We start from the raw sequence: 18177 nt of genomic DNA, 5'->3' as shown, positions 1-18177 counted from the left end.
TAGCTTTATTTTTAGAAGGCCTTTGTCACTTTTATATTTCCTTTCTTTCCACCCACATGTATGGAACAAATAAATTCAAAAGCTTTTTACTTAGTTGATTATTTCTGACCTGCTTTTTCTGCCATTTCCTGTTGTTTTTACTAATCAACTACATATTCTGTTTCAGCTAAAATTACTCCAAATTTCTACTTAGTGGATGTACTTGCCTCATATAGTAATGGAATTTTAAGAGCAGAAAACTTTTCAGTGATATAAATGCGAAAGTGGGAAAAGATGTGACTGTATCCTAGTGAGATTCAGTTAAATTCCCCAAATTCAAAGTATGCCTGTCCTGACCATCAAAATAGTTTCATCACGTGGACAAAAGCAAGGTGGACAGTGTGAGTGGCAGAACAGAAATTACTACAGCAGCAACAGATGCAAAGCTCCCTGGTATTGTTTTGTGAAGACAACATCTGAAATTCTGAAACAGTTGATACATAAAATCTAGTAGCAATTTTTTTTCAACAGATATATTAAGAATGTTACAAGATCTCTAGAAAATAGGAAATGTGGGCCCAGCCTCCTACTCGAGGCATTTGTCTGAGGGATCCTAGTTGGGTGGCTTGTTGGCTTAGACTGCCTCTGTAACTTGGTGGAGAGAGGCATCTGCAGAGAGAAGTCACATCGTGAATGTCTCCCTGTAGATCCCCATCTCTCTCTTGTCTTTGAAGTCAGGTGAGCTGAACCTGGGCTGTGATTGCTTACCTTTGAAAAGAAGACAAATGATATGCCCAACCACAGACCTGTAAATCTGGTCTCAGTCACGTGCAAAACTTTAGGGAAGTTCAGATTTGCCAGAGAGATGTACCTCCAGAAAACAAACAAACAAACAAACAAACAAACAAACAAACAAACAAAAACCTTCCATAAAGCATTTGATATAGTAGCACCTGGGAAGGAATGAATGAGTATACAGAGATTTGGAAAGAGATAGTGAAGTGAGATAGCCACAAGTAAGGTTGAAAAGGAAGATGTCAGTCTTTAAGGGTTGGTTTTAGGATATTTCATAGTTTTTCTAGGAGTCCTGATAAGGTTAATAAGAACATACTGTTGAAATCTGGTGATGATATATGCATAGGAATCATCAAAAGTCCAGAAAATACCTCAGGAGATGTATTTTCATTTAAAGTAGGGAGGTATCAGTGTCATTGTTTAAGACTTGGGTGAAATGCCATTTGGGGTATTGTGAAAGTTTCTAATTGCTCTATAGTTGAGCTGAGGTTGAATTGAAGCAGAGAGATTAGGTGGGTCGCCAGAGAAACTGAGAGCATTTCATGCGAACAGATTTGGCTCAGCCTGTTTACTTCAATAAAACCAGAGAGGAGGTAGGAGTGCTCTCTATAAATACATCAGGAAAGTAAACACGAAGGATGAAAACCATTTAATTTGCAGGGCAATGTTGATAGAAGAACAAACAGATATGAACTATTCATTGATAAATTTAGTCAGGAAATTAGAATAATGTTTCTAGTCATTACGACAATCAGATTCTGAAACAGCTTTTTCATGGAAGTAGTGGGAACAAAAATATACCTGTTTTTGATATGGCACTTGGTAAATCTGTGAGGTGGTTGTACAACAGAGCTCTCTGTAGTGTCGGGAAATATGATTCAGGAGGACCTTTCTATTCCATGTTACCATGCAAAGGCATCGTAAAAAGAGCAGAACATTTTGTCCAGATTTAAGGTTCTTAATATGGAAATGAGCTCAGTTTGTAGCTCGCTGACTTAGTAGAGCCCTATATTCAATGTGCTGAGCTTCCCTAACACCCAGCAGGAGATCAAACCCAACAACAGGCTAACGTGTAGACTAGTCCAGGGATACTATCAAGGCTGCTAATTAATGTTAATTCAACTGCATGTAATCAATTAACAGCTCAACCTCAGAAAAGAGAAAAAAGGAAAAACTGGTCTCCTATGTGTGTTGTGAATTGAAGGTATTAAATCCACTGACATTGACTCTGGATTTATTACCACACTGAGCAAGCCCATACCAACAAGCTCCTACCAGCAGGAAGTTAGGTAACATTTCCTTTGAAATGTGCCGCTGTGCATTTTCTGGAACCTTCTGTACCACTAACTACATGAGCACACATACAAGATGCTAGGAATTACTGAAACTACGCTGCAATCATTTAAAAACCTAAAGTTTTAGGATGTTTAGACGGTTGATTTTCTCAGTACTTCACTTCAAAAAATGTGTTTGTTCACCTGAAGAGACACTCTGTTTTGCCAAGGCAGCGCTGACTCTATCATCTTTTTCCTTTGATTTGCGTTGGCTGTTTAATCACACAGTGGCCGTGCTGTACTTGAACTGAAGTATCAGGGCCGTGAGCACTGTCACTCCTGATCAGGGAACATCACTTTGTTATTCCTTTCCTTCAGATGCTGCTAATCAGCGATGCGGAGGGTGACTCAATTCTTTATCTTCAGTGAGTCCTGTTTACGTAAGAGCGTGCAGGTGTGTAGTCACAGAGGCTAGCCTTTTAAAACTCTCCAAACTGATTTATGCATAGTCAATACATATTGTGAGTTCCATGCTAAATAAGGCTTGGTTTTCTGCTCTTTCTGTTCTTGCTGTATGCTTCAAATATTGTATATCATACCTTGAAAATCACAAAGGTACATCAAATCACAGTTGTACCACTCTGTTTCTTTCCTCTCCTGATAAAAATCGCTAGGTAGTGAACATTGTCATCAACATTAACAACAAGAAACCATCAATTCTCTTTCCACAAGCATTTTAAAGCTTCCAGCAGCAGTTTTTGAAATGTGGACTTTATGTGCATTTTTTCTCAGTCAAGAAAAGAACTAACACCAATGGAAATATTTTTAAAAATAACTGAGAAGTCTGTAGCAACATAGCTTTATTTTCAAGTAGAGTTGAAATAGGTAAAAAAAAAATACAGGTCAGTTTTCTTTCCTTGCCTTTATGACTATGTATACAGTGCTTCCTTACAATGCTGCAAAGCTGACATAGGGGTGGCACAAAATACCTATACCAGCATATCCAAAGTCCAGATGCTCCAAAAAAATGTTGTAATGCTTTTACAGTTGTATTTAATTATTTTTTTTAAAGGAAGAGTTTTGACCACTGTCAAGCACAGACTCTTCACTACAATAAAGTGCCACTAGATGGAGATCCCTCAACTGCAATAGTGAGACTGAGCTGAAGTACAGCTCTTCAAAACTTGTGCTACAGAAAAGCATCGATGCTGGAAGAATTTTGAAGGAAACATTTGTTTTGCATAAGTTTGGTTATCAATTAAAAAGCTCAAAATTATGGAAAGAGTTACCCGTGTCTTCTCCTGCCTCATAAAACTTACTGTGCGAAACGCTGTGCTGGTGTCTGTGGCTTTATACCTGGTGTTCACTGCATCTTCCTGAACCCCTGAAGAATGGTGAATACAACAAAATTCTCCTCAAAAATCTCATTTATATTTAGTCACCAACTGAAAAAAAATCTGCTTTCTTAAGCACGTGGACAGGGTCTTCTATTTTAAAGGCTTTCCCTAAAATCCAAGCCTTTATGTAGCTTTTAAGCATGTCAGATTTATGAAGAAAGTCACAAATCGACTTTCTTTGACCTTACCTATTCTGAAATAGGAACTGTAGTAACAATGCTTACCTAGTAAATGGGATCAATGTGTTTCATCGTCGTGCTTTTTTAGTTGCATCCTACAAAGTTCACGGAACATCCTTCAGAATTATCAGTTGCCAATAATTTTGATCCCTGTCAGTTTAAATCCAAGGGTTCACCCTGTGCCTGGTGGCATTCTCCCTTACTTGGTAATCCCTCAGTGCTTGACTGTCAACTATAAATGATAACACAAAGGGAAATGAAATATGAAAGTAGCCTTCAGAACCATTTTGAAGAGGTGAATTTTTAGGTATTATCAAAGAACTTTTGCATAAATAGATTCTTAAGAGAATATTATTGATGAGAAGGGACTTGAACAAGTGAACTCCATTTCTTATTTGAAAAGATTTTCCTAAGAAAAATTTGTTCTTTCGCATTTTGATTACTTTAGTAGGTTTTCTGTAGACATACTAACACCAAAAATTGGTGAATTCACTAACTAGATTAGGAAAAGTAAGAGAAGAGTGATGAAAATAACTCTGCATGATGAAGAGAAGGGATGGTAGACTGTCATCAATGGCAGTTGGAAGCAGAAGGGAGTCGCTATGTTTATGCCAGTGCTTGCACACCTACGTCTTTAAAGTGGGAATTAAATGACACGAAGGAGTTGTTGCAGTGGCTGAGAAGTATGCACCTACCTGCTTCTTTACATGCTGTTCAAATGTTACTGCCTTAAAATTTTTACACTCTCGTTTAGATTTTGGCTGTTTCACTGCAAGAAGGATCGTGCTGATAAATTTGATATTGCATAAAGCAAGTACAAAGAGGAAAAGCTTTTCTTAATTTGAAAAATGAATACTGAAAGCTATTTTGAGTTTCCTTAAAGGTAGGTTCCTTGCACAACCAGCACGGTACTTTAATCTCCTTGGTTATTAATGCTGCTTTAGAGTTTGGGGGAGCAATTGCATCTAATACAGCTTTAACTTCTTCCGATGGTGCAAGGAGATCTGGTGTAAGCTAACTGTATTGCAGTCTTCCAGATGTTTTCTTCTATACTGCTGTGTAGTAGATCAATAGTTGTGTAGATCTGTGTAGATCATCCTGGAAAGGATATTGAAACAGAGTTTACATTGCTAAGCTAGAAAGGTTTCCCAAAGAGAGCTAGTTATTGTGAATGTCACCATTTGCTGGCTCCCAGCACAAGAAGGATGTGGAGCTGTTAGAGTGGGTCCAGACGAGGGCCATGAAGTTGATCAGAGGGCTGGAGCACCTCTCCTGAGGAGAGCTGGGGCTGTTCAGCCTGAAGAAGAGAAGGCTCCAGGGTGACCTCATTGCAGCTTTTCAATTCTTAAGGGGGGCTTATAAAAATGATCGGTAGCATTGCCATTTTTCATAGCTGGTTTTGTTGCTTTTCCCCAGCCATAGGAATTTATGACAGGAAGAGAGGCAGCTACATGCTGAGTTGTAATCTACACCTAACCACTGCAGGTTAGAAAAATCATGGAACTGCATTGTATTTCTGAAAATGCTTGGAGTTTAATGATGTTGGCTGCTGATGGTTTTGCTCCGACAAACTTTGAATAAACTCATGTGCCTTTGCAGGTGAAAGGCTGGTGACTTTCCTTGAAAGAGAATGTGTCCTTGGAGAGTTTAGAAAGCATGCTTGCAGTGTATGAGGTGTTCTCTAATAAATAATCTACCTTTTAGAATAGGACCCAAATCATTTTCCTTTGTGATCTGAGAGGGAATTGGAATATATGTGCTGAAAAGTTTGTCAGAAAAATCTGTGTATAGAAATCTAAGTATCAATTATGTAAGACAAGGTAGCTGTACTAACCCTCCTCCTTGTGCAATTCAATTTTGGGCAACCTGTCCTGAATTATGTCTGTCTCTGGGTTAGATATCAAAAACTGGGGCCAGAAAAACAGCTACCTGAGTGTGGCATTGCCTGAGCTATCCAAGAAGTACCAGGACCGAGGGAGAAACAGAACTGCAAACTTATGGAAAAACACTTGCCCTTGGGAGCAGACTTTGCACTAACAGATCATCTTCCTTCAGAGGATCCCAAGGGCTTTTATAGATTGTAATGCCCTGGGCTCCCTGACACCCCTGTCAATTAAAATGTTGTTTTTAACTTAATTTTTTTAGCAGAATGTGGAAATTATTGTATGTAGTGTACTGGGTCTGGCTGGGGTAAAACACAACATACAGACACGTGGAAAATCCACAGCAGCTGGATCAAGAATCTGTTTCTCTCTCTTTTTTTTTTTTTTTTTTTTTCAGTCTTATGCCTCAACATCTGCTCCGACATCCTGGCTGGCACACGTGGGACACCAACTGCAGCGCGTGGTGCTGGTGCTGGCTCTGGCGGCCCGGAGGGGCTGCTGCCAAGTGAAATAGAACAGCTTCAGAAACCCCTCCGGGGATGCTGGCAACCAAGGCGAGGGTCTCTGGTGGGCGGACAGGATTGCAGACGGGGTTGATAAAATGAGGAGAGCACTCGCATTACCGGCCTGGTGAAAGATGCGCTGGCTGTGGCGTCTGTGTCCCCAGCAGCCCCGTGCCCTGGCCGCGCTCCCTCAGCCGCACGCGTGCCCTCTCCCCAGGTGAGACCTCCGAGCCGGGGGCTCGGCTGGCACTCGGCGGCTGCTGCGGAAAGAGGTGGGGCTGTCACAGCCCGAGCCGCTGCCGCCTTCCCGCTGACCTGAGCTCACGCTGCCGCCGCTGCTCTGCCAGCGTCGCCGTCGTCCCCGCCGCCAGTGCTTGCAGCCCGGTCGGGGAGCGCTTGCTTTTTCTCCAAGTGGCTGATCGCCGTTGTTTCAGGGCTAGCGTTCCTCTTCTCACCACAAAAGCGCTGTAAGTACGACTTCCACTACGGCTCTTTAGTTATTGCCTTTGTGAAACTCTTCTGTTCTGCACTGAATAGTAGGAGTAGTTCATGGGGAGTCTGTGAGGCTTGTTGTGGTCTCCGCTCCTGCCTGAGGTGTTCAGATGCACCCTCATCATTTTAGATCTTGGCTGGATTAAAGCATCAAATCAGCCCAACATTTTGGTGGCACCCTGGCTGCTATTTTCTTACTTTGTAGCTGAATTACTAGTGTGCTTCCTCTTGCTTCTGATACCTCATGAAGTGGAAGTGAGAAAAGAGGCACTCCCATCACTGCTTGCTTACAGCAGCCGGCTTTCTAACATCCCAAGGAAGAGCAAACTTGAGAAACTTTATTGCATGTTCATAAGCTCTCAGGATAACTGTACTGCCTGCTGACGTGTAGCTTGCAAGTGAAGTTTTAGAAAGGAGTTAGGCTGGTCAGTATCTGTGCACCTCATTCCCTCAGGCTCTGAAGGTGAGCTAGCTGTCATGGCCAAGAGAGTACATGACTTTAGGGACCTCAGGTGGCTGCAGTGGTGTAATGGCGTGCTCAAACTAAAAACCACCCCAGTACCCTGAAGCCATGCAAAATTGGGTATGACTGAACTCCATGGTGCCATCTGAACGCTGTATGCTTTTTGACAGTTCACATATACGTCGTGTTATCTGTGGATTATCTTATCTAACTGCATTACTAGGAGTTGCAGAGAGGATGCCAGGGTGTTATCACTCTGAAAACATCAAAGACTAACTTTTCTTACTGCCAGTGCCCAAAGGAATCCTGAGTGGAAGAGTGCTGCTGGAATTCTGACCCCCAATAAAAAATAAAATTTGCACAGCTGCCTGAAACATTGCCTTGTATCTGCACAAAAACATCACATCACTTTGTAGTTTGTATCTTACATCCTGACTTGTCAAGGGGATTGCAAATTGTGAGAATGAGTGTGGTATCAATTGCTGGACACAGGATTGATTTAGGACACTGAAGTAAGGAGTACTGTCTCCCAGTCTTGGCTGTCACCTTTTTCTTCATACTTTTTCCTGTGTGTTCTCCTTTTTCTAGCTTTTTTTTTTTTTTTCTCCATTTCCCCCCCTTTTTGTTTACTCTTCTCTTCCACTGCACTTTTATCTTGATAGAAAGGACTGAGAAAAAATTATCAGATGTTTTAGTGATGTTCTGTTTAAACCTGCTCCAAGCTTATGGAATTACATCACAGGAAAACAGCAGTATTCCCAGAGGGAGTGCATGTATAATAATGACTACATATTCTGGAGCATTTGAAGTTCTCATTATGCCTCCTGTGTAATTACTCTTTACATCTCTGATTCTCTGGATAGTTTCAGCATTTTGCATATATGCTGCCAATAATTGTGCCAGAAGTTTGCTTAATTTTCTAACATAAGCGAGAAAGGAATTTGCTTGTTTCGATTCTTGCAACAGTTACTGAGTGAGTTCAGCATATTGTCTGTGCTCACCCCATCCAGTATAACGGTCTGGTTTACTCTCCCTTCATTATCACCTTTCTGATTTGGGCTGTTCCATGAAAGACTGGTTATTTGTAACTCTAAAATTATAAATAACACTCTGGTATCTCTTCCATGGTTTGAAAAGAAACATTGTTCTCTAAGAATTAAGTACTATGCAGAACCACAAAGCATAAATAATCTCTTGGCATATCCTTCTAAATTATGTGAGACTGAATCACATGATGGCAGAATCACTGTGATTTTATACTTTTTCTTTCAGGTATCTTCTTGGAGTATGGAATTTGTATGGAAAAGAAGGTGGTATCTTCAGCTCGGCTGCGTGTTGATACTGAAATTGGTTTGTGCCAATCTGGACTTTCAGAAAGAAACTCCATCAAGCCTGGGTCAGATTGACCACCAGTGCTGGGAGGTGTCATCCCATGGGCTGGTGGAAATGAAGAAACTCAAGGTAGCAGACACGGTCATTGCTCTCTGGGACTTCATGATGTTCCTGAAGGAATCCCCCAAGCCCAAGCACAATGAACTTTTCAATGATTTAGCCCAGAACTTCTGGGATATGTATGTAGACTGTGTGCTCTCAAGATCCCATGGAATGGGCAGAAGACAGCTAGTATCTCCCAAATATTCTTCTACATACTCACATAGAACTTCAGAAGGTAACTGTAGGATAGGATGTTAGTCTATTATGTACTGATATTAAACCAAATCGTTGTTCTATCTCTGATTGTTTAGACAATACAACAAAATCTTTTCCATTTTTTGTCTCTGCTTGTCAAATGTATTTGAGTCTTTCAACAGTAGCTACTATCACGATAAAGAGTTAAAAGTTAAAATGAGGTAAAAGTAGTTAGGGTACTAAGTTTCTGTGTTTAACAAAGTGCAAATAATGACAAAAAGGGATGTGGAAATGTGTGTAAATGGATGCTGCATGCTCTGTTTATCACTGTGTGTGTATAAATGGCATTATAATACTGAAAGTTTCCTTGTATTTGGACTTCAGTCTCAACTTTGGGGAATCATCCCTCTGTGAGAAGAGAAGTGCAAACCTCTGACCACTTGATCCCTGTTCTTCCCATTGCAACTGTTGACATATAATGTGAGCTCATGGGCACTGTGGATTACCAAAGTGGTCATCCTGGTCTCAGATGAGTCCAAACTGAGATCATATAGGTGATTGGCCTAATGTCTTATTAACTATTGATCTACTAAGATCTATTGGTTTTCTTCCTCCTCTGCAATAGATTTTTTTTTTCTGATTACCCAGTCAAATGTTTTAGGTTTGTAGACTGAACATGGAGATCATTTAATCCTAGCATTCCTATCTGTATTGCATGGAAAATAACTGCCTTTCTTTCATAATCTTACAGGGTCTGCTTTCACCAACCCATTTTAGCCCAAAAGGGGAGAAAATGAAGATACCTCAACAAGGCAACATCAAAATGAAGGAGCACAAAAGCACAGCATATATTGTAGATGCTTAGACAAATCCATCGGTGTGGTTCAACTTTTTTCTTTTTCTGTGTAAAGTGTTTAATCATTGCTAAACTCACATTTGTATCAGTTCCCACAAGTTCCCTTTTGCTTTCCTTTCTTCCAGCCTACAAAGTTGCCTTTTTCCTACCACATGTGAATACTTTTGTGTCTTGAGTCAACATCTTTGTTCTCTCAGGTAGGCTTGTAAGTCTGAACCAGTGTGGTATTTTTGTAGAGGCACATCTTTTCCAATAATTCCCCTTTTTAATAGTTAATTTAATGGAAACCCAATATATTTTTATACATTAAGCAATGGAGAAAGTGTCAATGTGCATATTTTATAAACTGTCTTGCATATACAGTCCTCTTTAAAGAATTACAAAAGAGTGTGACACCAAGCTAGAGGAAAGGTTTATGCTTATTGTATGTACTGTGCAGTCTAAACTTTGTAATTTGTCACTGCTTAGTCTAGTCTGTGGATAAAGTAAAATATTTTTCTATGCAATAAGGTCTGTAGAATAGTTATTTTCTTGCTTATTAACATGTTATTTGCAAATGCTATTAAATTACATTAAGAAGAGCACTTGGCACAAGACTGCTCTTAACTTACACATTCATACAGGTAAGGGGATAGAAGCCACCCCTGTCATGGCAGGGAACATCACAGCTGAGAAGAGAGCCGTGAATGAAATGGTTTGAAAGAGTGAGAGACTGGCCTGAGTACGTCTCACAATGTAAGAAACCAACCACCATGGCAAAGCTGTAACCGCCTAGTTATTCCACTTTTCCTGAGCACAGAGAGTCCTGAGAACAAATGGGAAGACTCAGAGATGCCGACTGTTCTCTACTCTTTGGACAATGCAGCTTGTTCAGTCTCTGTTGTATTCTAGCATTTTAGGAGTTCCCAACTAGGTTTCAGTACTGCAGGGAACCTTACTTGCATGGTGGCAGAACAGAACCATTCTAAGTAACAAGAAATGCATCACACATTATGCTTAGTTCATATATGGTGTGTAAAACATCCAAAAATTCTCATAGGTTTGTAAATGTTCATCTAGGCAAATAAAATATTGAACTGAATCTTGTAAAATTTCTCTCACCCTTCCAGAAAGGGTACAAAGTAGTGAGAAATTTCTCTTACCCATGGATATCAATGTAAGTTCTGATGCCAAAAATATTTAAAGCACACACCTGTCCACTTACGGTCTCCTTCTTGTCCTGGTGTGCTGGGTGCTGGCTTCCTGCCGGCACATGCGCTCTTTGCACTTCGCATTAAGAGGGAAATAAAAGAAGGATTTTACCAAGAGTAGTAGAGTGGCAGCAAGGATAGGTTCCACTCTTTCCAATGTAAGAGCATCTCCTGTTTCATACTATCTTTTACATACGTGGAGACCTTCATCATGTCTTCTAACCTGACTAAAATCCGTGTTTTTCACTTTTTTCTTATAGGCCTATTTTTAGATTTATTATCCTCTGGGTACTTTTCCATTGTCTCACATCTCTCTAGGATATCCCTGTGACTTTGTCAGCTATGCAGGGCTGTTAAAGCACTGAAGACAGTCATCCTGTGGGTGACTGCCAAAGGGGCAGGTAAATGTGAACACCAGAAACACAGCACAGTAAGTAGCAGCAAAGAAATAATTTGCAGGTGGATATACTTACATTGTCTACAGCCATGAAAAGTCAGCTGCTGCTTCTGGGGTCTATACAAGAGAGACTAATAGAGAATGGGATGATCTTTTCCTTGATCAGCAGTCAGCACTCCCTCTCTTTCCATCCATGGGCTGCAGTAGGAACAGCAAGCCCAACTTTTTTAGGTTCCTCCCCAACAGCCAGACCACAGCGCATGAGTGGCTGCTAAAATCAAACATTGTCTATGCTGCTGCAAAGCCTTGTGTTAACTTTCAGTTCTGAGGTATAAATGTAAGCATTTAGGGAAAGTCTGTCCCCTTCCTTCTCCATTTTCTCCAATCAACAATAGTGTGAAGCTACTTGCCTGCAACATCAGAGTGCCTGTAATGAAAGCACAATGCACTTGTGGGAGAAATGCTGCGTGGCTCACTTTGTGCCTGATTTAAAGTTTTTGCATAAGCATAAATGCAAACTGATTTGCAGTTAAAAGATCTTTCGCATCCATACCTTGGCTATATTGTACTGCTGTAGCTTTTACTCAGAAATGGGAAGGACTTACATGAATCCTGTATGGTGGTGGGTTTGTTTTGTTTTGTTTTGGAAAAAATGGGCCAGTGCCTTGCTGCCAGTAATAAGGAGTCATCCACACATTCACATATATGCAAGGAAATAAAAAATAAATAAAAAATTAAATGCCACAGAGTCTTTGTTGTCCCACTCAAGTATTTATTGTTTGTTTCTATTTTTTTTAACAGAAAACAGAGCATACTTTTTGTGGCTGCAGTGTGTAGAATATTTTCATATCCTCTAAAATAGTAATACAGCAGCATAACTGATATAGGGTTGTGGTAGAGAAATATAAATAACTAAGCAAAACTTCGCTTGACACATGGACCTATAGTTAGATAATTTCTATATGCCATAACTTATCTTTCTTGTGGTCAGAGAACACAAAGAGGCTTGTTTAATACAACATGCTTATGGTTCGTGCAGATGATTTTGGAAAAAAGTCACAATGAAACTAATTACATTTAAAAATTATCAATTAGCAAAGGGCCAACATATAAATTAAATTAACATAGCTCAATTTAATTTCTCTAGCTTTAAGTAGTAGATGACTATGTGACTTTACAATGCAATGGTTAACAGATCTGCCCATGAGAAAATGCTTCAAATCTTTGGAAACTGAACACATAGAAATATCTTTAAAGTTTGAGTACCATTTCATATGGCTGCTTTGCCATATTTCATTATTTGCTTAGAGTTCTTCTTTTCATAGAATTTAAGTAGGCAATTTTAAAACAAAAATCCTCTTACCTCATTTTTAAACCCAGCACCTCTACGTCTTGTTACAGGAACAAATTTTTAAGAAATCCTTATACACACACACAGCCAACACATCTTTCAGGAGGTAAAAAAGGGAGTCAGAAACTAAGTTCTACACAATTAGCTCCAATTTATTTCTACTTTCTAAGTGGGCATTTAGCAAAGTGAAAGATTTTACTTTTCTCAGAAAATTGCTTACAGGCAAAAATAACAGACTACTTGCCAACGTGTGTATGTTACAGAAGCTCTTGAAATGTCACGGGAGTTTATGCCATAAAGCTATGAAACTCAATCTAAAATGAAGTAACAGCCTCAGAAAATCTTGTTCTAATATAATATAGCAAACTCTGGCTTTGCCCAAGTTGGGAAAGGAAACAATAGCTTAGGAATTGAGTCATCTACAGAAAAAGTCTGCTGTATAAGGTGTACTTACAAAGTGTATAAGTGTGTTCTACAGATGCTAGGGTGGAACAGACAGAGTTCCTATTGGAGGTAACCCATGAAATAATTAGAATTGCATGATCAGTTGAAGAGCTATGAGAAGTCTATGAAGAGCTTGCCTGCCAAACAGACTCAGAGGAACTGTTGGCACAGACGTGCTTCTTTGTGAGCTGTTAGCTGGAGTCTAAATGTGGCAATTCAAGGAACAAAACAGACTTGAGCAAACACCATGAGGGTACCTTATCCAGGAAAATGAAGAGCTGAGTGTATTTATGTGAAAGTTCATCACCCTGCTCAAACTGATACTTAAACTACAATGAGTGGAGTGTGTCAACAGAAGATGGAAATCCAAATACTAGACGTACTGTGCATCACAGTAACCTGACACTAGCACACAAAACTACTAGACTCAGTGTGCCTTTGTACTATATGGAGTATTTTTTTAGTAAATCACCCGCCTGTTTATATTAGTTACAAAAAATACAAAATATAATTTCACTATTGAGATGTTCTACGCAATTCATGAAAACACTACAGATATATTTTATCTTGTATCTACAATATACATGCAGTTAACTAAAATATGAAAAGCACTGCTCAGAACATTATTTATTCTACAGGTCCCAAATCTTTCTTGATGGAGTCCAATGTTTTAACTCTTTTGATCTTTTTTAAGGCTCCTTCACAAACAGATGGTTTTCCAAGAGCAAGGTCTGTACCAGACAGTGGGCCTCCAATTAATTGAGAAGGTGTACTTTCCACAGTTACTAAGCGACCAGATCCAATCTGAAAAACAAAATAGATGCATTGTTTGACATCCATGTTAGTATTTAAAATGAGATGAGACTTAAGCCATGAACTGGTCTTTTGAAAATATTATTCAGTTGGTGGAGATGCATGCTGAGGTTTCCTAGGTCCACTCAAACTATCCTTCATACTGAATTCACAAATTGTTCCCATCAATACAAAGAAAAAGACAGAGTGTTTTTTGTACCATTATGTACTCTGCTTTTCTGCTTTCATGTCTGACTTATGAATAGAGGAGAAGAAAACCAAGCCTTTATTACAATAGAAGTTTGTTGTGCAGTGTTACTTGGATTTGTACATAATATCAGCCAGTTTTTGTCCTCAGAATTTTGCTATATGCTAATACTTAAAAAAAAAGAGAAAAGAAAAAGAACAGAACCTGTTTCTCTCTGAATGCAATTGCCTGTAACTACTGCTCCATGAAAACTCCAAGACTGAAAGAGGCATATATTTTCCAATTTCATTACTACTCTTTATACTGAATAGGTTCAGGTCTTTGAATAAAAATTCTTGAGTGACAGCTCTATCTTCTAACCATGACCTACTAAAACAAACAATGCCACTCTGAGTGCATGGGGTTCACGTGTTTGATTACTTAACCTTGACAGGTTTTCAACAACCATCTTAGCTTCGTTTTCATCTCCCGCTATTTAAGATGTTTGGCAGAGAGAAGGAAAGACGACTGTTCCATGAAAAAAAAAATTTCAGAGTATTCATGTTTATATCTAGAATTTTCAGATACTTTCAGCAAAATATTGCTGATTAACAGTCTTTTTGTTATATGCATGTAACCAGAAAATTTTTCCAGACCACTTCATCTTGCATTCACAGATGTGCCTCTCTGTATCTTTCAAAAGTTTAGGGAAGGATCAAATCCTAGTTCTGTACTCGAAGACCATTTGTTTCCTGGTAAGCTCATCCTGGCTTCATCACATCAAGCATGAACTGCCTCTTTGCTTTTACAGGATGCAGCCATCTTAGCCATCTTTACTTATCCATGCAATAGAGCTCAGGATAATAGTCTCTTTCCTTTGTTTGAAAACAGCAGCTCATGTTTTTAACTCCTTGTTTCTCCGTACAAAAGTAACTCCTTGTAAGCAATCAAGAAGCAACCCCTCTCCCTATAATCCTCTTTAGCTGTGATACTTACTCAGCTAGCTTATTCAGCTAGCTCAAAAGCAGTTCCTGACTAGAACGGAGATTCTGCCATGTCTTACCCCAGCTTGTCAAAACTCAACATCCAGATATGCGGCTATAGCTTTGTAAGATCTTAACAATGGCTCGTATCATCTCACATTTCAGTTAACTGATAGGAACGAAAAAAAAAAATTCTGAAGATAAAATGGGTGAATTATCTGCAGAGTTAGAGAGACCTTTACTGACATACTAGGGATTGCACAAATTTGCCCAACAAAAAAGGAAAGAGATTTTGACCTCAAAGTTTTCATAGAAGGCTGTCCCATAAGAAGTCCACATCAAGTAACACAGGGACCATCTTGCCCGTACTTTTTCTGAGACGTTTTCAGATCTGAATCTCATTCTGACCTGTTGTCTGAAAATGTGTCAGAGGGGGAGGTGGTGTTTTGCAGGACATGCTTGGAGCTTGTCAACATAAATGTTACTGAAGAAAAAGTAAGCAGCAGCACAAATACAAACAGAATAGACACCAACAAACTTGCACATTAATGAAAATAAAAGTGTTATTGGGGATTACTTACTGTTGTGCTGAGGCCTTTAATATCAGTAGAATGAACTGCTCCATTTTGAGTCTTCAATTTAGATCTGGAAGCCTCTATTGACTTTTCCTGAAGCCTTTTTGCTTTCTAAAGGTAGTTAGAAAAAAAGGCAAAATTGTTTTAACCAGAATGAGTAGTATCATTTGCACCTGTTTGAAAATATAAAGTGACTAAATAAATGAGGTAAAAATGCTGTTGGCCCTTAACTAGAAGTACTCTCTGGTTTGTGACTCTCATACTGGGGACCTGAAAGCAGAATAAAGGGACATGGCTTCACAAGTGCCAGAAGGGAATAATCACTTCCTAAAACTTGCAGGCTATATTCTTTCTAATGCAGCCCAAATGCTGTTAGCCTTCATCACCACAAGAGCACGCTGTTGCCTCATGTTCAGTTTGTCATCTCCCAGGATCCCCCCAGTCAGTATGTATTTACACAGCTAGTCAGTCCCCAGGCTGTACCCCAGGATCCATGAAAGCCGTAATATGTCCGAGATGCAAGATGTCACATTTTCTTTTTTTGAACGTCCTGAGGTTTTGATCAGCCCATCCCTAGGACTTGTCGAAGTCTTTCTGAATGGGGACCTTACCTCCCAACCATATGGATTGTTTCCTCCAGCTTGGTGTCATATATGAACACAATGAGGATGCACGCTTCTCTAATATCCAAGTCATTAATGAAAATTTCATAGCTTCGCTGCCCTATATATACATATTTACCTAATCACAAATGCATAAGCCACATTGAACCCCAATTTGTGACTATAAACAGAAGAGCAGAAGTATCAAAGTTTGCATAGCTTTGCCAATAAAGCTTATGGTTCTTTCTTCTATATTTGTGTGAACATAAAATTTAGTACAGCTTTTACGTGAATAACCTCATAATTCATTAAAAAATGTGTTTGGAACTTCCCAGTTATTATAACTACATTGTGAATGAAAATTTTGCTCCTCCACTCAGATTTTTTTTTTTTTTTTACCTTCAATGCCTCATAGTTTGATGTCCGAGTCAAGAAATTTTCCCAAGATTTATTTACCATTTCCTTCTGCTTATGGACAGCTTGGATCTGTAATATAAATGAGATTAACAAAATGCGAGATGGAATTGGTACTGGTGACAAAAGTACATGCACAATAATGCAAGACAATCCCTCCAAAACACTAGCATGAGCTTTTAGAAAACTAGACTGACTACCTTACTTCTCAGAAAGTAGGAAAGGATGAGACAGCAAAAATCTCTAATGCTTGCCTTATAATCAAAGCTGGACAATGTTTATACCCGCTTACTTTTAGCATGCTGGGACGCACAAAGCCCTGCTTTCTGAAGTAATGAAGCTTTGTGAATATTCAGCCAAGGAAGTTTATAACAGAGGCTTACACTTCATTTTAAGAAGAGGATATATTTACAATAGGTACTTCAAATTGTTATCTGCTACAGATTAACACAGGTGCAACTCTTATAGTAACATAATTATCATTTCTTATTATACCATTGCTCATGCATCACTGATGACACTGCTTCATTTTTTTCATATTACTTTCTAAATAACAACAACATTATACAAACTGAGAGAACTGAGGTTAACCAAATTTAATTTTAAAACATCTTAATGTACCCGTTTTGGATTTTGAACATTATACGATAAGAAAATCTTCGTATAAGTTGACAAAAAAATTCCATTGACTTCACTTGTACAAACATACCTTTGTATATGTTTTTTCCTCCTCTCGGATTTCTTGGCGATGTTGACTTTCAAGCACTTCAGTCTGGAGAGCAGCAACTGATCTTCCAATATTTTCTGACACCTCTGAAATAACTTTCAAGGCTTCCTCATCTGAAGCAACAGGCCTGAATTCTTCTTTTAGCTCTGTACACACTTCACTCCAGACTTCTCCAACCTGTATATGAAACACAATTACACACACTTTCTGATATTTGTCTTCTTTCAGTTCCATTTACTCAAAATAAAATATGTAATATTTTTTCTCTTTATTGTTGTTTCACTTCCCAGCATTGTTATGCAAGATTAGACTTCAGTAATGCTATGCCAAATTCATTCATGATAATTTACTATATACTCTTCCTACACCCAAGCTTCACTCCACAGAGGAGTAACAGGAATGCTGCTAACTACAGAAACTCTGAAGAAATAAAAATACAAGACACCATATTACAAGCGTGAAAAGTTGTGTCTTTCTGTTTTTTTTCCTCAAATTGCGTGCATTATCAGAACAAACTATAACATGAGACACAAATGGAATCTGGAATTACCAACTAAAGGTCAACTCTTGCTAGTTCCTGAAGACTTCAAGCTTTCACAGTCTGCATTCCTAAGCCAAAAATTGGCATAAACCGAAGCATCTTTTGAGCAGGATGTTCACTACAAAACTTTTTATCCTGTTCTTGTTTCCTATACGCACACCACTGTAAAAATTTAAGTTTTGACAACATGGATGGATACTGAGTGTGGGCAAATGGATGGAAAAGCACAGAAAAAAAAAAAAAAAAAACGAACTTTTATCAGAATATGTATTTAATGTCACCTTTAATAGCAAAAAAATCCCAACGCATACATAATCTGACCCTGATGCACAAAGAGGCAGTCCTGCTCTCTAGCCCTTCCTCAGTTCCTTACACCTATCCTGGCCCATTCATGTTTCTGGAGCTGGCAGTTAAAATTATTTTTTCCTGAGTTACTTCTAACTGGCATTGGTTTCTGGTCTGGTTTACTATGCAGTCACAAACATTTGCAGAAGAACAAAATAAGATTTGATGTTAAATACTGG

General features: G+C 39.0%; 2 protein-coding genes across 7 annotated transcripts in view; one reads left to right on the top strand and one right to left on the bottom strand.

Annotated features, from left to right (window-relative positions):
- Positions 1-5479: 5479 nt before the first annotated feature.
- Positions 5480-10005, top strand: FAM237B (family with sequence similarity 237 member B). The gene is made up of 3 exons (XM_048077499.2): positions 5480-6477; positions 8238-8634; positions 9346-10005. Exons 2-3 carry the CDS (start codon positions 8253-8255, stop codon positions 9369-9371), a joined length of 408 nt encoding a protein of 135 aa, XP_047933456.2. The 5' UTR covers positions 5480-6477; positions 8238-8252; the 3' UTR covers positions 9372-10005.
- A 1525-nt stretch (positions 10006-11530) lies between these two features.
- Positions 11531-18177, bottom strand: part of CFAP69 (cilia and flagella associated protein 69) — a 29830-nt gene continuing 23183 nt past the window's right edge. For 5 of the 6 annotated variants that reach the window (XM_066991688.1, XM_048077480.2, XM_066991686.1 and 2 more), the window contains 4 exons: positions 17095-17289; positions 16371-16457; positions 15376-15480; positions 11531-13636 (listed from right to left, as the gene is read on the bottom strand). In XM_066991688.1, coding sequence (XP_066847789.1) covers positions 13460-13636; positions 15376-15480; positions 16371-16457; positions 17095-17289 — 564 coding nt within the window. In that variant the 3' untranslated portion in view covers positions 11531-13459. Of the gene's footprint in view, positions 13637-15375; positions 15481-16370; positions 16458-17094; positions 17290-18177 lie in introns of those variants that run through there. The other variant, XR_010829124.1, reaches the window with a different exon arrangement.

This window comes from Anser cygnoides, chromosome 2 (assembly GCF_040182565.1).
Source record: "Anser cygnoides isolate HZ-2024a breed goose chromosome 2, Taihu_goose_T2T_genome, whole genome shotgun sequence".
Lineage (NCBI taxonomy): Eukaryota > Metazoa > Chordata > Aves > Anseriformes > Anatidae > Anser > Anser cygnoides.
This window is presented reverse-complemented; position numbering and strand designations above follow the sequence as displayed.